General features: G+C 43.4%; 1 protein-coding gene across 1 annotated transcript; it reads left to right on the top strand.

Annotated features, from left to right (window-relative positions):
* Positions 1–5,594: 5,594 nt before the first annotated feature.
* LOC135100940 (uncharacterized) lies at positions 5,595–6,017 on the top strand. Its single transcript, XM_064004559.1, has one exon. The coding sequence runs from the start codon at positions 5,595–5,597 to the stop codon at positions 6,015–6,017; it is 423 nt and encodes a 140-aa protein (XP_063860629.1).
* Positions 6,018–21,409: the final 15,392 nt, after the last annotated feature.

Here is a 21,409-nt window from a genome sequence, read left to right as displayed (position 1 = left end):
GAGAAACAAGAATTTGCTTCGAAAATTACTTTGCCTCGTGCGCGCTCTCTCTCTCTCTCTCTCTCTCTCTCTCTCTCTCTCTCTCTCTCTCTCTCTCTCTCTCTCTCTCTCTCTCTCTCTCTCTCATGAAAACAGTATGAATATGGACTCTGGTCTGGCTGCTTTAGTGCCTCCGAGGTAGTTCAGCGCGTACACACACACACACACACACACACACACACACACACACACACACACACACACACACACACACACACACACACACACACACACACACACACACACACACACACACACACACACACACACACACACACACACACACACACACACACACACGCATGCCGCTTCATTAAAGTTTCATTGTACTATTTTTTTTTACGTTTTCTGTGGCATTATTATGAAGGATTGCCCTGAATCTTCTGCCTGATTAGTTGAGTTGGCGACTTGGCCAGACTCAGCGCTCTCTCTCTCTCTCTCTCTCTCTCTCTCTCTCTCTCTCTCTCTCTCTCTCTCTCTCTCTCTCTCTCTCTCTCTCTCTCTCTCTCTCTCTCTCTCTCTCTCTCTCTCTCTCTCTCCATTTTCTTTGTTTGCCTAATTAGTTTGCGAGCGGGGAAGTAAAAATAAAGCAGAATGAAATAAGAAAAATATATATGGTATGTTGGCTTTGTTTTTTGTATTTTTCTTTATAAAGGAAAAAGTTTTGTGTGTATGTGTAGGTGGTGAAGCTCAGATATGAAGGGAATATATTTTTTAATCCATGTTCAGTGACTTAAGGATAAATAAACGTGAATATAAGTGAAAAAAATTGTATGTGTTAAGGTGCTAACTAAATGAGCAGGAGATTAGACTTGTGAAATGATGAATAAGGAAGAGAGAGAGAGAGAGAGAGAGAGAGAGAGAGAGAGAGAGAGAGAGAGAGAGAGAGAGAGAGAGAGAGAGAGAGAGAGAGAGAGCACAATCCAGGGAGGAGGGAGTGAAAAGTTGTAGAGTGACTGGTGAGGGATTGTGATTCATAATATTTTCACCAACATTTACTTTACTTGATACTCATCTTAATATATATTCCCCGTTGTTTTTTCCTATCGCATACTGTATTGTCGTTTCCCTTTTGACTGTGTGAGATTAGAACATTTATGGCGTCGATTTCATTACGTTTTGAATAACTTTTACTGCGACTCGTGATGTGATGTGGCACGTGGAAATAATAATACTAATAAAAACAATAAATAAAAAAGAAATTGTTTTAGTGACCCCGATTCCGTGCATGCAGTGTGCTACGTTTTCTATTGATTTGATCTATTTATCTATGAATTAATTTATGCATTCATTTTTTGAGAGTCTCCATTGTGTGATTTGATAGCTGCTGGGAAGGGGAGGGGGAATGGGAGGGGACTGAGGAGTGAGGCGCGGAATGACTCTTGTGGAAAAAAATTACGATTGGTTTGTAATCACGCTTTGTGCTGCGCCACCACCACCACCACTGATACAACACACACACACACACACACACACACATACACACACACACACACTAGGTGGTGCAGGTGTGTCCATGGTGCTGACTCCATTTGTTCCCAAGTTTATGAAGTCTACATTTTTTTCATATGACCGAGAGGATGTTTAAGAGTTATAAAGAAGCTCCCATATTCTCTACTTTCTAAAAATTATGTTGTAGAAAAGAAGCCTAAGAGAAGGCCAGTTTATTTCCATATGTTGCTAGTACTCGTTTTTGAGGGTTTCATGTCGCCAAGATCTATTCCTCACGTGGCTGGACGAGTGAAGCAGTGGGTGGGGATAGTAAGGCCCTCAAGAGGGACCTGCATGAACACCCTAGATAACTGTTCAGGGTGAGAGGAAAGACAATGTACGAAAATATTGTTTCTCAACGAGCGCCGCTGATGCGACAAACCAGTTAGCAGAGGAAATTGTTTTTGCAAGGAATATACATAAATTTTAATATACATAAATTTTAAAGAAGGTACATGTTGAAGAGAATGTTGCAGTACGTAAGATATCACAAGTTGGCTCAATCCTGACTTCTGATCTCGTTAAATTTTCTGATTGGGGTAGAGCAAACTTAGTATTGTTCAATGCCTCAAAAACTCAATTCTTCCATCTATCAACTCGACACAATCTTCCAGACAACTATCTCCTCTTCTTCAATGACACTCAAGTGTTCTCCTCTTCTACACTGAACATCCTTAGTCTGGAAACTTCACATCTCATCTCTAGCTTAAATAGCTTCTATAAAGTTAGGCGTTCTGAGTCGTCTTCGCCAGTTTTTCACACCTCCCCAACTGCTAACTCTATACAGGGATCTTATCCGCCCAGGTATGGAGTATGCTTCACATGGAAGAGGAGGAAGGGTTCCACTCATACTGGTATTTTAGGTAGGATGGATTCGAAAGATTTTCGTCTTATCAACTCCTCTCCTCTAACTAACTGTCTTCAGTCTCTTTCTCATCGCCGCAATGTTTTATCTTTCGCTATCTTCTATCGTTATTTTCATGCTAACTGCTCCTCTGATCTTGCTAACTGCATATCTCTAGAACTCCCGGCCTGTTTCTGTATTTCCTCCTTCGTTTGACTTGAACTCTCAATTTCAAGACGTTTATCCTTCGATTTTCGATGATTCTCTTGACGTCTCTTTTGGGACCGGCGGCTAAGTGAATTTTTTTTTTAAATTCCGGTTCGGTTTCCCTTGGCCAGTGACCCTCTTACGTAAAAAAAAAAAAAAAAAAAGAAAAGAAAAATCCTGTAAATGTTTCATGCGGTCTGTTAAACCAACACACACACACACACACACACACACACACACACACACACACACACACACACACACACACACACACACACACGTATATATATATATATATATATATATATATATATATATATATATATTATATATATATATATATATATATATATATATATATATATATATATATATATATATATATATATATATATATATATATATATATATATATATATATATATATATACAGTAAAATCCCTCTCATCCGGCATTCGAGTATCCGGCAGCTTCAAGTATCCGGCACATTTTTCCCCGAGCCTTAAAATTAATAAAAAATCAATGTGTACTCATAAAATCGACTAAAATTCCCGTGCGAGGCATACTTTGTCCCCTCGCCACCAGAGGGCACTGCTTCGCGCCACCCGCGGCCCACTGCACTGTGTTTACTCAGTGACTCAGTCCTGCATGTGCACTGTTTATCGCCTGACGCCTTCATCATGCCTAAAGTTGTAGAAAAGAGGAAGTGTGTTGTGCTTACACTTAAGCAGCTGATCAGATCAGCTGCTGATTAAGATCAGCTGATCTTTGTTATGGTAAAATGCGTGAGTGTAGGGTGGTGATTGTGGACATAATTTCACTTCTATTCAAGTATCCGGCAATATTCAAGTATCCGGCATGTCGGCGGTCCCGTTGATGCCGGATAAGAGGGATTTTACTGTATATATATATATATATATATATATATATATATATATATATATATATATATATATATATATATATATATATATATATATATATATATATATATATATATATATATATATATATATATATATATATATATATAAACAAATGTAACAAAACCCTATCGGTCAAGCTTCTATCAAACGTAACTCGAACATTCTCTAAAAGCAAATCCTGAGTGGCTGTTTCCCCTGTTTCCCCCTGGATGGCTGTGCCGCTCCTCAAGAGAATCAAACTGTCGTAATTGGTTTTACGTCAGTTTTTACCTTCCGCCAGTTATTGAAAATATTTTCTTTCTCTTCAAAGTGACTTTTCCAGTTGAATGAGGAAGCAATACAGCAGATGTTAGTATTTTGTAATAATCGTTTCTCGTTGTTGACTTCTTCAAAATATTCTTTCGGCTTTGCCGTCATTTTTCTTTTCTTCCCTTCTTTCTTCCTCGTTCACCCCTCCCCATCCCTTCCCCTTTCCTGGGACTCCAGAGACTCGCCTCTTGGGTTCAATTGACCGAGACAAAGTGATCTTCGTTTACATAAATCCATCCGATGAAGTCAATTTTCCTCTCAACCAATCAAAACTCAGAAATTCAGTAGCCGGGGAAGATGCTGAAGGCGGAGGAGGAGGAAAAGGACAAGAGGATAGGAGAAGGGGAGGGAGAGAAGGGGGCGAAGGGAGGGAGGAGAGAGATGGATTATGGAGGAGGAGGCAGGGATGAGAGAGGGAGCAGAGAGTTAGGGAGGGACATTGTGTGTGAGGATGAAGGAGAGACAGCGAGTGAAGGAGTGAGGAAGGGAGCAGCAGGGAAATTGGGAGAGAGAGAGGGAGGTTGGGGAGGGAGAGTGAGGAACGGGGAAAAGAAGGGAGGGAGAAGGGGAGAGGCCAAGGGTGAGGAAACTGTTCATGTTGTAGGTAAAGCAGTGAGTAATTATGTGGTGCAAAATTGCAAAACAAATGAACATCGCAGGAGTGTGATGAAGAAGCCATTATGGAAGGAGCAACTCAAGTAACCCACTAATGAAAAAGGGTTACCTTGTTTTATATTCACATTAATGAAAAAAATATACGTCATGTCTCTCCAGGAGAGGAAGAGAAAGAGAGGGAGAGAGAAAAAAAAACTACACTTGAAACTAGCGCGTAAAATACTGAAAAAAAAGAAAGTTAAAGAAAATAGTCGTGTGCCAAGTCCATATTGACACAGCCTTGTATATACGTAGAATAGACAGTATTTGCTATTAGATCGCATCCAAACACGCCGTGCTTGCATGTTTGTTTAAGGCGGCGAAAACCAGGATAGTTCATCAAGTATTCATAACCTTCCACCGAGGAAATGTAAATAGAACGACAAACGAAAAAAAAAAAAGTATCGGACAATAAATACACAAACCGACAGTGAAGTACCTCCGGCAGAGAGAGAGAGAGAGAGAGAGAGAGAGAGAGAGAGAGAGAGAGAGAGAGAGAGAGGTGAGAAGGGCGGATAAGGAAAGAAAGAACTTGCGGAAAATAATATTGTTTTTCTTGAATGTGCACAATCGACAGGCCTGGAGGTGTTTACGTGGCGAGCTCATCCTGGGAACCGTACTGGGACCATCTGGACGCGTGTATCCCTGCGGCGGTGGTGGTGGAGGTGGTGGTGGAGGTGGTGGTGGTAGTGGTGGTGGTGGCCTGGCGTGCACCGCTGCCAGGGAGAGAGAGAGAGAGAGAGAGAGAGAGAGAGAGAGAGAGAGAGAGAGAGAGAGAGAGAGAGAGAGAGAGAGAGAGAGAGAGCGCAAACAAAAACTCCGTCGCCTCCTCATCCTTTCGTGTTCATTTCTGTAGCAGTGGCCGGCGCGCTCTGCCTTCTTCCTTTGTTTTGGTTGAACTGAAAATGCAAGCCTCGGGTGGACTGAGTCACGGTCCAGGTTCACGCGAGCGGCCGAGCAAGACTCTCGAATTTCTGAGCATAACGCAGGTGGGGAGGCGAACACGAGTCTGATAATGCGAAGGGAAGAGGCGGAGCAGTGGCCCTGAGGACGTGCAGAGGTGAGGGAAGGGCAGTGAGGGGCGAAAGGGAGGGAGATAACGCCAAGCACACCGTCGTAACATCATGCAGCTCCTATCCTCCGACCGCTGTCCTAAAGGCGATGGTCTCACCCCCGCGCCGCCAGCCAAGGACGACTCTCCAACCCACCAGTGTTCATCCAGTCCACACCAAGACCTCACCCAGCCCACACCAAGATCAAACCCAGACCACTTCACCCAGCTCACACCAAGACCCCACCCAGACCACTTCACCCATCCCACACCGAGACCCCACCCAGACCACTTCACCCAGTCCACACCAAGACCCCACCCAGACCACTTCACCCATCCCACACCAAGACCCCACCCAGACCACTTCACCCAGCCCACACCAAGACCCCACCCAGACCACTTCACCCATCCCACACCGAGACCCCACCCAGACCACTTCACCCTTCCCACACCAAGACCCTACCCAGACCACTTCACCCAGCCAAACAAGAAATAACGGGTTCAAGCTTGAAAAATTTAGGTTTAAGAAGGAGATAGGAAAAAAATGGTTCTCAAATAGAGTGGTAGGTGAGTGGAACGGACTCAGTAATCATGTTGTTAGTGCTAGGACACTAGAGAGCTTTAAGAGAAGATTAGACAGGTTTATGGATGGGGATAATAGATTGAAATAGGTAGGTATATTTCATACGGGGACTGCCATGTGTAAGCCTGGTTGCTTCTTGCAGCTTCCCTTATTTCTTATGTTCTTATGTTCTTATGTACACCAAGACCCCACTCAGACCACCACTCATTCCTCATTACAATATTCCTATACTGAGCCCAACACTCACCCAGCCCACATTAAGCTCCCCCATACCCATTCTACTGATGAAACATATCCATACATTCATAACCCATATCTGAACAATGTCCATCTCCTACCTTACCTACATCCAACATACGATTATACTCATCCATTCTGAGTGTTCGGTTAACTCGTATTTACAACCTCATATGCCATAAAGAAATAAATAACCTCTCCGTGACTCATATCTAGTGTATATATTTTGAGCCTGTAACGAGTCTCAAGTTGCTCTATTTATTTCATGCTGCGCTAAATCATGGCCGTCTCTACAAACTGGAAGTGATACATAGAGAAGGCATTGGTTCTCAAAAAGAGTGGTAGAGGAATAGAATAGACTCAGTAATCAGATTTTTAGTGCTGGGTCATTAGGGAGCTTTAAAAGAAGATTAGACGGATTTACGAATGAGGTTGATAGGTGGAATTACGTAGCTAGGTATGTTTCATGCAGGGATTATCTTGTCTAGGCATGAGTGCTTCTTGCAAATTCTCTTATATTCTTACATTATCGTGCAAGCGTTTATAACTTAGGCAGACTCACAGTTAGCGTTGTTTTAGTAAGTACTCGTAGTCAAAAGGGAACTGTATTTATAGCGAGAGAGAAAGAGGAAGGCATACGTTCGATCTCACAGAAGCAGCTCCAGGTAAGATCATTTGAATTGGCCCTGGAGAGACGCTGCCCCAGTCTTCAGTGATCGAGTGCTCCTGGCAAGGTCTGTGTAATCTCTTGCTGACCTTGGTTTCAGCCAGGAGCAAAGAATCATGTCATGGCAGAGGCAGCGCTTTTTCCTTTGCAACGCTTCCTGGACTAAGTTTCATTTCATACTGAGATTTGATGGCTTAACACACACACACACACACTCTCTCTCTCTCTCTCTCTCTCTCTCTCTCTCTCTCTCTCTCTCTCTCTCTCTCTCTCTCTCTCTCTCTCTCTCTCTCTCTCTCTCTCTCTCTCTCTCTCTCTCTCTCTCTCTCTCTCTCTCTCTCTCTCTCTCTCTCTCTCTCTCTCTCTCTCTCTCTCTCTCTCTCTCTCTCTCTCTCTCTCTCTCTCTCTCTCTCTCTCTCTCTCTCTCTCTCTCTCTCTCTCTCTCTCTCTCTCTCTCTCTCTCTCTCTCTCTCTCTCTCTCTCTCTCTCTCTCTCTCTCTCTCTCTCTCTCTCTCTCTCTCTCTCTCTCTCTCTCTCTCTCTCTCTCTCTCTCTCTCTCTCTCTCTCTCTCTCTCTCTCTCTCTCTCTCTCTCTCTCTCTCTCTCTCTCTCTCTCTCTCTCTCTCTCTCTCTCTCTCTCTCTCTCTCTCTCTCTCTCTCTCTCTCTCTCTCTCTCTCTCTCTCTCTCTCTCTCTCTCTCTCTCTCTCTCTCTCTCTCTCTCTCTCTCTCTCTCTCTCTCTCTCTCTCTCTCTCTCTCTCTCTCTCTCTCTCTCTCTCTCTCTCTCTCTCTCTCTCTCTCTCTCTCTCTCTCTCTCTCTCTCTCTCTCTCTCTCTCTCTCTCTCTCTCTCTCTCTCTCTCTCTCTCTCTCTCTCTCTCTCTCTCTCTCTCTCTCTCTCTCTCTCTCTCTCTCTCTCTCTCTCTCTCTCTCTCTCTCTCTCTCTCTCTCTCTCTCTCTCTCTCTCTCTCTCTCTCTCTCTCTCTCTCTCTCTCTCTCTCTCTCTCTCTCTCTCTCTCTCTCTCTCTCTCTCTCTCTCTCTCTCTCTCTCTCTCTCTCTCTCTCTCTCTCTCTCTCTCTCTCTCTCTGTTACGCCTACGTGCAGTACCTGAAGATGCGCAAGATATTAAATCAAGGTGGCCAGATATCAGCTGCTGCGTGTAGGGGTGAGTGAGGCAGTCCAGGACGGCACACCCTTGCATGAAATATGAAGGGAATAAGGAGAGAGTGTAATGTCAGTTGAAATGCTACGAGAGGCAGCAGGCAGGCGAGGTGAGGCGAGCTGCGTCAGAGAGAGAGAGAGAGAGAGAGAGAGAGAGAGAGAGAGAGAGAGAGAGAGAGAGAGAGAGAGAGAGATGGGGGAAGGGGAGATAAATAAGCTCGCCTGTCACTCTGCCTTGCTCAAGAGATCTGTCCAAAACTTGCACGAACAAACAGAAGGAAAAATGTTGACCAAAGTTGCGAGATTTGGCAGCAGGCAAGAAACATTAATAAAACTTTCTCGGTGCGTGAAGTCTTATTAGAAGTGATTGAAAGAAGTAAATGAGAGAGAGAGAGAGAGAGAGAGAGAGAGAGAGAGAGAGAGAGAGAGAGAGAGAGAGAGAGAGAGAGAGAGAGAGAAAGTCTGCAGCGGACAGGTAAATGTAGAAGTGATGCTTTAAGCGAGATAGTCGTCGCGTGAGATGTGTCTGTAGGAAGCTGCCTTCATATTCCTGCCATTTTATATTGAAATATATTTTGTCAAGCTTCGATTTTTTCCTTCAACTTCTGAACTTTATGCTGTGACTTCTCGCTTGAAACTTGATGAAAGATTGAAACGTGAAAAAAAAGTGTAAAATGTATAAATCTGTTTTGAATAAAAGTGAGCAAGAAGTAAAAAAAATAATTTAGTTGAATGTTAAATGGAGAAGTATCTCGCTGAAGGGAGGGACTCGGAGCACCCAGGTGAATGCTGAATAGGGAAGCGTCTTGGCAGAGTCTGTGTTCCTACATAAAACAAAAGTATTGTTGCCAGGTTTTTGAAAAGGATTTTGTCAGAGAGGCGTCAACTTTTTTCCACCTTCCCTTTTAGAACAAGATTTCTACTTTAACAATGTTTAGCGGAGAATGAGGAAGCCGGCGTCCCGGGGGGCATTCTTTACATCTCGAGTATTGTGTGTGGTGATATTATTATGTAACACAACTACAAATGCTAGAGAGTACAACGAAGAATGTCAAGAAAATTATTCCCAGTGTGAGGAAAAACCCTATGGAGGAATACTGTTGTGATTTTTTTTTTTTTTCAAGTGTTTGTTGTATTATTATTTATTGTACGAATATCTCCTTAATATCTCTTCTTTTCGTCTAGGCACTTTTTATTTTTTACTTTATCATTTTATTTATCTATTTATTTATTTATTTATTTTATTTATTTATTTATTTTTAGAAGGGTGAAACCGCAACAGAAAAGTCCCAGTCAGTGCATCTTCAATCACAGTTCTCGTTTCTCTCAGTTTCTCAGTTTGTTGGGCATCTTTCCCAGGCATATTCATCTTTTCTTTCTTGATGTCTATTTAATTTTTAAGTTATATCCCTCTCATGATCTGGCTTCCCTTTATATCTCATCTTCCAGTCTGACCTCTGTGATGTTTATATATGAGTATTATGTAAAATCGTAATTAGCTCCATCAAATATGCTCCATTTCATTCATTTACCCACCAGTCCACCATCCATTAACCACTTTAAATATTTCATAATCGTGCCAAGAAACTCTTTTAAATTTCTCTTACTGACTGTTCAGTTTCAAGTATTACATTTTGTCCTGGTAATTCGCTTGAAGTGTTTGCTGGTTGTGTTAATCCCTCGAGACATCATCTGTCTTGGCCTCCGCGCTCTGCTCGCTTCCTCAGGTTATTTATTTATTTCACAATACCAAGCTAGCTGGGATCATTGAGAAATATGAGTTCAGTACTCCGTTGTCTTCAGGATAAAATTCTTGAGAAAGACGGGATGAAATTAATTCTGATGAGATTAATTATATCAACATAAAATTATTTACAAATATTTCTGAAAATTTTTACTCATTTGCATTATTATTCCTTATTTTCGTTCACCATAATTATTTTTTTTCATGACTAAGTTATGAGGTAATACATTAATAGCTATCACCCATTGCATTACGCATGAACAAAGACTCACAGATCCAGTAGTTCGGATAGTATACACATTCTCACTCCACACCTTTATTTTTTCGGCTTCAAGTAAAGAACAAAATTATTTGCTCTTGGTAATTCCTAAGCGCTTGTCAGTTAGAGGAGGAGGTCTGCCGGGACCACGCTGCCTCGAGAGCCACACCACCTCTCTGCTCCCTCACACCTCCTGGTGTCTGGCAATGTGGCGGCACGTTCACTCCCCGGAACACTCATACACATTCGCCTAGTAATTGTATCATTTGACTCACCTCTTATCTTCATCATCATCATCATCATCATCATCATCATCATCGTCAAAATCATCATCATCATCATCTTCCACTTCTGTGATTCCACCGCAGAAGCAAGGCCATCCCCGTCGGCGCTTATCTCTGTCAGCTCCCCGCTTGCTCCTGGCCATCACAGCGACACGTCTGTATCATTTCCCCGTCTAGTTCTGTTTGCCTTGCCTTATCTTGCCACCCGTATACTGTCATTCTGCTAAACTGTCCGCCTGTCTTGGTTGCCCTGCCTCGTGACTCCTCGAACAGCCCGTTAAGTGAAATGAACTCTGGAATTCTCTTCCTGTTTCTGTATTTTCTCCTGCCAATGGCGTGGACTGTTTCAAGAGAGGAATAACGTGACACCTCAGGAACTAAACTGGCCACTAGTGCCTTTTGTTTCCATTCGATAGTCTTTTAGGGAGCAGCATGTTGTACAACTTTTCGCCGTTGGCCTGTCTCCTTGACACACACGGAAAAAGAGATTATAGAGAGATAATCATTCAAAAACTATTAATTTCAGCATCACTTATCCTCACCCATTTTACGCTTTGGCAAAGGAAGTGATTGAAAACTGCAGAGACGACAGCTATGACGAGAGGGTTTGTTTAGGAGCGTGTGAGGTGTGGACGTGTTGTGGAGGCTCCCAGCGCGTGATTATAACCAGTACCTATTCCACATTAACCAGTAGGCACCTCCCCACGCGGGACAAGATACCATTTACCTGATTACATTTATTTAATTGCTTCAGGTACAGTACACAGGTGTTCATAATATATTAAACATTGGCCTGCTCGATGTTTTTGTTGTTTTTTGGTGTGTGTGTGTGTGTGTGTGTGTGTGTGTGTGTGTGTGTGTGTGTGTGTGTGTGTGTGTGTGTGTGTGTGTGTGTGTGTGTGTGTGTGTGTGTGTGTGTGTGTGTGTGTGTGTGTGTGTGTGTGTGTGTGTGTGAAATGCAGCGAAAACAAAGACGAATTTTTCATTTTTGAACCCATTACGTCATGTGAACCGATGCCTTATTTACCTAATCCTCTTCACTAAAAGAAAAAAAAAAGCACGTATGAGATCATACACACTATAAACCAAGGTGCTGTGTTTATAAAGCTCAGTTCCGTATGACAAGGACTTTTATAAATACTAAGATATTGCCTTGATATTGATTGATAGTTCCGAGATTGTTTACGGACAAGAAGTTGAAGAAAATTGAACATTTGAGTAGCATATCGAGACTTCAGGAGTGATCGTAATTTTTTTTCTTTTTGTATAAGGGACACCGGCTAAGCGCAATAAAAAAAAAAATCTAATAAAAAAAAAGCCCACTGAGATGTCGGTCCCCGAATAGGGTCCAAAGCGGTAGTCAAAAATTGAAAGATGAGTGTCTTGAAACCTCCCTCTTGAGGGAGTTCAAGTCATAGGTAGTCAGAGGATGGAGGAGAGGGAGGAACAAGCCCTGAATTGTCCAAGGTAAAGTTTTTTAGTAAAGGTTTGAGCGAAGAATTCAACTTTGGAGATAGATGTGATAGCAGTGGTGCCAATTGGTTGAAATAAAGTAGGGAAAGATGAAGAAGCAAAGTTACTGGAAATGTTTTTGGCTAGGTGCCAGAAGTCAGGAGGGCAGTTAGATCTTGAAAGATTTTGACACTTTCTATTAATGAAGGAATTTTTGGCTAGTTGGAGAACAGACTTGTCATGGTTCCGGGCAGAAATATAAAACGCATGAGATTCTGGTGATGGAAGGCTGAAGTACCTTTTGTGGGCCACCTCTCAAATATGTATGGCACGAGAACAGGCTGTGCTAAACCAAGTTTTATTATTAGGTCGAGAAAGAGTGAAGAATGTTCGCCTCCATGCCAGACACTATCACCTCTGTTATGCGCTCAGCGCACAGAGACGGGTCTCTGACACGGAAGCAGTGGTAATTTCCAAGGAAAATCAGCAAAATACCTCCTCAGGTCTCCCAACTGGCAGAGGCAAAACGCCAGAGGCATCTCTGTTTTGGGGGATCCTGAGGAAGGATTAGAGCGATAGGACAAGATACAGATATGAGATTGTGATCGGAGGAGCCCAACGGAGAAGATGGGGTGACAGCATAAGCAGAAGGATTAGAGGTTAGGAAAAGGTCAAGAATGTTGGGCGTATCTCCAAGACGGTCAGGAATACGAGTAGGGTGTTGCACCAATTGCTCTAGGTCGTGGAGGGTAGCAGAGTTGAAGGCTAGTTCACCAGGATGGTCAGTGAAGGGAGAGGAAGGCCAAAGCTGGTGGTGAACATTGAAGTCTCCAAGAATGGAGATCTCCGCAAAAGGGAAGAGTCAGAATGTGCTTCACTTTGGAAGTTAAGTAGTCAAATAATTTCTTACAGTCGGAGGAGTTAGGTGAGAGGTATATAGCACAGATAAATTTAGCTTGAGAATGACTGTAGTCGTACCCAGATGGTGGAAAACTCGGAAGATTCAAGAGCGTGGGCAGTAAAACAGGTTAAGTTGTTGCGCACATAAACGCAGTATCCAGCTTTGGATTGAAAATGTGGATAGAAAAAATAGGAGGGAACAGAAAAGGGGCTACTGTCAGTTGCCTCAGACATCTGTGTTTCAGTGAGGAAAAGATGGGGTTTAGTAGGGGAGAGGTGGTGTTCTACAAATTGAAAATTAGATTTAAGACCGCGAATGTTGCTGAAGTTAATGAAGAAAAAGTTGATTGTGTTGTCAAGACACTTAGAGTCGATACGAAAAGAGCAGTCCGACCTGGGGACATTTGTGGTCCCTTCCCCAGATGGAGACTCCGTGGGTGGAATACGTAACATACAGTGGGAAGCATGTACCTATAGGAGATCTGTCATTCATACGATACATCTTGCTTATCTCTGGTCAATGCGTAATGTCTTCTCGCTGTCGTCGTCGTCCTCCGTCTCGTTCTTCTTCACTTTCTCCTTCTCTTTCTCATTCTCCCTCTCCCTCTCCCTCTCTCGCTCCCTCTCCCTCTCCCTCTCCCTCTCCTCCTCCTCCTCCTCCTCCTCCTCCTCCTCCTCCTCCTCCTCCTCCTCCTCCTCCTCCTCCTCCTCCTCCTCCTCCTCCTCCTACTCATTTACACGCAACATGATAATAGTAACATGGAGAGGGGATTTCAAATAGCTTATTGTTATGTTTGTTGCTGTACACGATTTGGATGACTTAGTATTGGAGCTCTTGCCTTCTTCCATGTAGGATTATGTAATATGTAATTAGCAAAACAGTTTTCATGAAATATTATTGCTGCGAGATTATCTGTAATCAGTTCGGCGTGTGTGTGTGTGTGTGTGTGTGTGTGTGTGTGTGTGTGTGTGTGTGTGTGTGTATGTGTGCAAATTATTTTATGGTATATTGTTTTGTGTAAATAAAAAAAAATATATTGTTGTCATGTTCACTGCATTTATTTCTTTTAACAAATGCACCACGGGATTTTCAGAACCCTCGATATATTTGTTTTGTTATAGTTATTCATTTTCAGTCTTACTTTGGATCAATGTAGATGAGTTTATTAACTTATGGCAGCTCTTGCAATCAGCGAGTTAAGTACTGTGCCTTGTAATATTCTCGGTTGAAAAATCAGCAGTTCAATACAATTTTACCTTACAATGGACTATTATTATAATTTTCAAGAGATCATCCGGATTTTAAGGGTTGAAACCTTTTGCAAAGCTTCAACACTCAGTGGAAAGTGTGAAGCTGATAATGCTGAATGTACTGCAATGGCCAGCTGAGCGACAGACATGACGGTAACGGTAGTGAAATACGTTGAGCAGTTTCACTAACCTTTTCTGCCTTCCGCGATGTCTTTATTCTCTCTCATTCTGTGCTTCACTTTTTTGGAGACTTATGAAAATACTACTTTTTTTTCTGTACTTTCCACTATAAGAATCATGGACGACAAAACTCCTGTCTGCGTGTTGTCTAACTTCGTGACATGAAGCAGTGCGTGGTGGTCTTAAAATAGTTCGTGAAAACAGTATTTTCACCGTACATGAATATACGTATATAGTTACCGGCACTAGAATCACATTACACAGTAGTAGGCTTTAATGTTAATTTGGTGAGTGTGCGCGGGATCACGTGAGTCACGGCGTAATAATTATTGTGTTACTGAAAGCTTTTAGTCACTTTACTACACGGTAATATTATTTTTATTTTGACTGAAAATTTTTAAACTAATGTTCCCTTTGCAACACTAAATTCCTCTCTTTTTTTTTTTTCACGAGCTTCAGTGATGATCATCGACACTGTATTCTCTAACTACCCTCACTTGTTTTATAGAGAGATTGTGTAAAATTATATCAGCCACCTTAACCCCATCACCTCCACTGCACACTACGCTGCCTTCATCTTAACATCCACTACTACTCCACATCCACCACCACCACCACCACCACCACCACCACCACCACCACCACCACCACCACTACCCCTTCCACTTCTGTACCCAATATAACCGTTACCATCTTTACTCTCCGATCAAGCATGCAATCACCACCTTTCCTCGCGTCTTATCAACCTCCATTATCGCTCCTCCTTCATGTCATCTACCTCCTTCCCTCTCCTCGTCCTTTCCCGCCCCTTCCTCTCACCACCTCCCCCGCGTCTCCCAAATGCAAGGGTTCAGGTGGAGCTTCCAACGGGCCACTTGGCAACTTTTAATGAGATTTCCAACCAGGTGAGTCTGTGTGGCGGAACGTTATAGTCCACACCCTCTCCCTTCCTCCTCCTCCTCCTCCTCCTCCTCCTCCTCCTCCTCCTCCTCCTCCTCCTCCTCCTCCTCCTCCTCCTCCTCCTCCTCCTCCTCTCTCCTCCTCCTCTCCTCCTCCTCTCTTCCTCCTCCTCCTCGTCGATCTCGACCTCGACCTCCTCCTTTCCTCCTCCTCCTCCTCCTCTCCTCCGCCTCCTCCTCTGCCTCCGCCTCTGCCTCTGCCTCTGCCTCTGCCTCTGCCTCTGCCTCCTCCTCCTCCTCCTCCTCCTCCTCCTCCTCCTCCTCCTCCTCCTCCTCCTCCTCGTTGATCCTCCTCCTCGACCTCTTCCTCCAAAGTATATATTTTCTACTACTACTACTACTACTATTACTACTACTACTTCTACTACTACTACTACTAATAATAATAATAATAATAATAATAATAATAATAACAATAGGTTATAGTGCTACTTTTACATGACATGGTATAGTTGTTAATAAATTTACTATATATATATATTTTTTTTTCTCATTTAGGTACCTAATCCTCGTCTACCTTTCCTTCACTTTTCCCTACCTTTAAATAATGAAATTTTTATGCAAGTTTTTTTTTTTTCACTTTAATCCCTACTTCACATTTTGCCTCCGTGGCTTACTGTTATTGCTCCGTCCTGTGTCACCTTTCCTCTCTCATGTCCTTCTTCCTCTTGATCTCTCCCCCAGCTACCTTACTTCCTGCAGTCTCGTCCCCTTCCTATATCTGTATCCGTATAACACCTCCTACTCGTCCTCCTGCTGCTCCTCCTCCTCCTCCTGCTTTTCTTCTTCCTCTTCCCCCTGCAGCATGAACGTTGAGCAAAATCCGGGAAATAATGATAGGGAGGATAAGCGCAAGAAAGAGAACGGGAGATAATCGTAAAATTCGAGTATAAAAGTGAAATAAGACGGGCTGTGCTATCGGAAGAAAACGGAAAACTCGTTCTGGTGACCCGTTTTCTGAGCTGTTCAGGAATCTGTAGGTGTGAGCGGAACTCCTTTATTGTTATATTCTCTCTCTCTCTCTCTCTCTCTCTCTCTCTCTCTCTCTCTCTCTCTCTCTCTCTCTCTCTCTCTCTCTCTCTCTCTCTCTCTCTCTCTCTCTGCGCGTGTACCTGTGCAATTCCGACCACTATTATTTTTTATCTTTTTTCTTTTCCTCTTTTCCTACGACAGTGGTGGCCAAGCTATTGTAGTACATCATTTTAATTGCATATTTCCCTCCTTTAGTCCTGCTTCCTTTCTTTTAATTAACCCTCGTACTCTCGTCCTCCGTCGCTTCCTGAGAGTTTGTTTGGCTGCTTGTTTGTCTGTTAATCTTATCAACGTGAGAACTGGTAGGGCGAGGATGGCAGGGGAGCGTGTGCATCATGGGAAGGGAGAAGAGTTGCGGAGGAGGGAAGGGAGAGAAGGGGAGGGAAAGAAGAGAGTAAGAGGATGAGGGTAAGGGAAAGGAGTAAGTTAAAAGAATGGAAAGGAGGGAGAGAGAGAGAGAGGAAAAAAAAGGAATAGAATGGAGAAAGATAGAAGGAATGGAAAGGAGAGGGAAACTGTAAGAGTGAACGGACTGGAGAGGGGTAATGAAGTGAGGAGGGAATGAAGAGCAAACGCCAGAAAAGAGGATAAGAGGGAACGAAAGGGAGAAAGGGAGTGAGGGAATAAGTTAAGGGGGAAGGGAGAAGAGAACAGGAGAGATAAAGGTTTGTTATTTTATGGAGATTTATTCCTATATTCATGATATACGCGTTTACTTTTTTTTAGACATTTGATAACTGTTTACTGCTTTGTGTGTGTGTGTGTGTGTGTGTGTGTGTGTGTGTGTGTGTGTGTGTGTGTGTGTGTGTGTGTGTGTGTGTGTGTGTGTGTGTGTGTGTCCAACATAAAATAATTAAATTGCATAGAATACCAATTTCAAGTGTTATATTTTTTTCTACAAAAGCTTAAATGAATACCATACATATATGCATGGGATAGACAAACATGCTACCCGTGGATTTTACATGCTACTTTCTATTCCATGGTCTGGTCTCTCTCTCTCTCTCTCTCTCTCTCTCTCTCTCTCTCTCTCTCTCTCTCTCTCTCTCTCTCTCTCTCTCTCTCTCTCTCTCTCTCTCTCTCTCTCTCTCCTTCCCTCCCTTCCTCCCTCCCTCTCTCTCTCTCTCTCTCTCTCTCTCTCTCTCTCTCTCTCTCTCTCTCTCTCTCTCTCTCTCTCTCTCTCTCTCTCTCTCTCTCTCTCTCTCTCTCTCTCTCAGTGCTTCCTGCCAATCTCCTATGGTCTTATGGAGCCCCTGAGTGCCCCTGGGTCTGTGTCAGGAGTCCAATGGAGGTTCCAACACCCACGAAAGTCTTTAGGAGTAAGCGGGTCCGTTGAGTCTGCAGGACATCGAAGTGTTTATTGGAGTTTCTAAGTGTTTTATTGGGTTTAAGGGCATATGGAGCGATCGAAGACTCTTTTCTTAGTTTTATTATAAGGCCCCTGGAAGTCACTAAGACCTGCTGGAGTCCTTGGAAACCTTTTTATAATTCTGTCATTTACCGCATGATACTATGAAATATCGTACCTTCTGTACGGATTTCTTCAACATTTTTTTTCTTTTAGTTCTTAACTATAGGTCGTGGTGCCTGTACAGGCCTCTGGAAGTATCTAGGACCCCTAGGAGTCTTTGAAAACCTTTGCATGTCTCGCTGTTCTGTATGGAACTATAAAACTTTTTATCTTCCCTAACGCCCTCTCCTTCGGGTACTTCACTGAAAGTCATGGAGTCTGTAAAGCCTCTGGAAGTCCCCAGGCCCTACTGGAGTCTTTGGAAACCTTTGTAGGTCTGCTATACGAACACTGTATGGAACCTCACACCTTTCTCGACGCCCGTTCCTCTGGTTACATTCCCCTGAGGCCGCCTGTACCTCTGGGGGCTTCAAGGCTTCAAGTGTCCTCAAGTCCCTCCCTTCACCCCTCCCTCGCCCCTCCACCCCTCTACTATCTCTCCATCTCCCTGTTCCTCATCCACATTCACGCCTACTCCATAGCCCCTCCTGCCCCTCCAAACACAATTATTTACACGATAAAAACAACAACACACATCTGATCGCTGACCCGCGCGGTGACTGGTTAGCAGCTGAGGGAGGGAGGAAGGGAGGTAGGGAGGGGGTGCTTTGAGACAGGGAGACAGGAAAACATTGAGACGGAGGGAGGGCAGGAAGGAGGGAGGGAACAATAGTGGACCGACCAGCTATATAGAGGAAAGGGAGAGATTGCTACCGACCCTTCTCACCCTTATTATCCTCCCTTCCTTTCCTCCTCCTCCTCCTCCTCCTCCTCCTCCTCCTCCTCCTCCTCCTCCTCTTCCCCTTTTCACTCTTTTTTTCTCTCCTCCCTTACCCTCTAGTTCTAGCTCCGATCTCTCTCTCTCTCTCTCTCTCTCTCTCTCTCTCTCTCTCTCTCTCTCTCTCTCTCTCTCTCTCTCTCTCTCTCTCTCTCTCTCTCTCTCTCATCTCGCTCATTCTTTCCTTCCATCCCCCCACCCCTCTGCAAACTCGGCTCCAGATCTCTACAAAGTACTGCACGAGTATATACACCAAAGAACCGAACTGAACCGAGCTGAGGAACACCCCCCTGACCAAGTCCCGGCCACTCTTCCACGCCCTCCCCGCCACCCTGCCCGCTCCTCACGCGCCGCAAGTAAACAATTAAGGAAAGAAACCCGTGCGAAACCCACTGGGAAAAGGGAACGCCTGGCCTCTCTTTCTCCTTTGGCTGTATGGTTTTCACTGGCATTTGTTCGCGACACAATACACAGATTTAGGACTGAAAAGACGTGATCGATCCTGCTATTATTTCTTTAACTCTCTTCTCAACTCGCCCGCCCGGAGAGTGAAAAAGGTATTAAGCTCTCTTTGCGTGTGTGGTTGAAGTTTCTATGGTGTTGTGCTTGAGTTTAGGCCTTACTGGAGGTGCGGGATGGGTCTGTGTTGTGGTGCAGGCTTTCAGGTAGAGAGGAAGTGAGAAGGGGCGAAGGAGGAGGGTGTGGTGGAGGTCCGAGGAAGTGTTTATTCTGAGCGTATGTTTGTTGGTGATGTCCGTGTGTCAGACAGAGAGAGAGAGAGAGAGAGAGAGAGAGAAGGGGGTTCATTGACTCCAGTTTTTCTTTTGATTACCCATATATTTTCTTCTCTTCTTTTTTTCTCTTTTCTTCTCCTATTATATGTTTATTGTTCGTTGTTTCAAGAGTTCTTTTGTTCTCATTCTTCTTTGTGTTTCTTTTTTTCTTGTTCCTCTTGTTCTTTATGTGTGTGTGTGTGTGTGTGTGTGTGTGTGTGTGTGTGTGTGTGTGTGTGTGTGTGTGTGTGTGTGTGTGTGTGTGTGTGTGTGTGTGTGTGTGTTTTGTAATATGTTCTTTTGGTTTCGTTGTTTCCATTTCTTTTGTTTCCCGTCTCTTTTCAAAGCTGTGATTTTTTTCTTCTTCCTCCTTTTTTCTCTTATCTGTTATTGTTTTTTTCTCTTTCTTTCGCACATCAATAGCTTCGACTCGTCTTTTATTCATGTGCTATTGATTCGTGGACGCGTTTCTTTCTTTTTTTTTCCTTTATTTCTTTTTTTCTTTCATTTTTCTTTATTGCTTTTTTATTTTCGTTTTGTATTTGTGTGTGTACGTGTCTATATGTATGTGCGTACTCTCTCTCTCTCTCTCTCTCTCTCTCTCTCTCTCTCTCTCTCTCTCTCTCTCTCTCTCTCTCTCTCTCTCTCTCTCTCTCTCTCTCTCTCTCTCTCTCTCTCTCCCCCATCACACGTATTTTTCATTTCTTGCTGGATAATAACTTCGTGGTGAAATTACGCGAAGATAAATAGTTGCCAAATCCCTGTGTTATGACGCGGGAAATCTCTGTGTGATATATGTATTTTTTTTTACTTTTATTTTTATTTTTCACTGTAGGTTGTAATGGTTTCTGGCCGCGGTGCCCAAGAGAGAGAGAGAGAGAGAGAGAGAGAGAGAGAGAGAGAGAGAGAGAGAGAGAGAGAGAGAGAGAGAGAGAGTACCGTAAGTGCGTCCATCGAGCTCACTTTCTTTCTTGTGTATTTTTGCTGAATTTATGTGCGTGTGTACCTTTATAATGTGTGTGTGTGTGTGTGTGTGTGTGTGTGTGTTTGTGTTTGTGCTCCGTTAAGCATGTGTTCCATATTTTAGACCTTAATATGTGCCGGGTTAAGCTTATTTTAGTATGTGTGTGTTCGTGTGTGTGTGTGTGTGTGTGTGTGTGTGTGTGTGTGTGTGTGTCCGTGGGTGTCCGTGCACTTCACTCAAGGTCTTTGTGACACCCTGGGGGAATCAGGTGACTCCCCAGCACATGGCCACCGTCCTTGGGGAAGCCCCGTGGAAGAGGAGAGGAAGGAGGGGAAGAAAGGAAGACGGGAAAGTGGATGAGGAAGGGAGAGAAAGTTATGAGTGGAGGAAAGATGGAGAGAAGGGAAAGGTGAAGTGCAGGAAATGTAAAAGGATGGAAAGGAATAGGAATAAAAATAAAGGAAAGGGAGAGGAAACAAAAAGAAAATGAGTGAAAATAAAACTGATTATTTTTTGGAGGAAAACCGGGAGAAACAAAAGGAACAAACAAAAGTATGAGGAAATAAGAAGAGGGAAAGTAAGAGAAAAATAGAAAGGATTTGAAGGAAAATATAAAAAAAAAATGGAGAAAGAAATAGAGCAAAAGAAAACAGATAAGTGAAAATTACGAATGAATAAAGAAAAACTATGGAACTGGAGAAAATAAAAGAAATATCAGAAGATCGGGAGAAAAAGAAAAGGAAAGGAAAAGAAACTGAGAAATGGCTGAACATATAAAGCATCCAGGTACACCTTCACCTGTCTTTTACTGCGTGTTTACCTGCCTTGATCGGCCAAACATTTGTAAACAGGAGGCGCGTGTTGTCAGAGACCGGAGGGGGACGCGGGTGTCTCTGCGTGGACGTGTGTTGCTCTAGAGCAGGGGTCGGCAACCTATGGCACGCGTGCCAGACTTGGCACGCAGAGTGCTTGCCTATGGCACGCCACGTGATATGGAGCAAAAAAAAAAAGTAAAGCAACGAAATAATGAGAGAGAGAGAGAGAGAGAGAGAGAGAGAGAGAGAGAGAGAGAGAGAGAGAGAGAGAGAGAGAGAGAGAGAGAATGTGTATTGTACATCCTTACAATTATGATTTAAATTTTCGTATGATTCTAAATA

The sequence above is a fragment of the Scylla paramamosain genome, chromosome 5, assembly GCF_035594125.1.
Source record: "Scylla paramamosain isolate STU-SP2022 chromosome 5, ASM3559412v1, whole genome shotgun sequence".
Taxonomy (NCBI): Eukaryota; Metazoa; Arthropoda; class Malacostraca; order Decapoda; family Portunidae; genus Scylla; species Scylla paramamosain.
Note: the sequence above shows the minus strand (reverse complement) of the source record. Positions and strands in the feature narration are given on the sequence as shown.

Bases quoted from the DNA above. Each gene is read 5' to 3' on its own strand.
- LOC135100940 (XM_064004559.1), top strand. From the start codon at position 5,595: ATGCAGCTCCTATCCTCCGACCGCTGTCCTAAAGGCGATGGTCTCACC.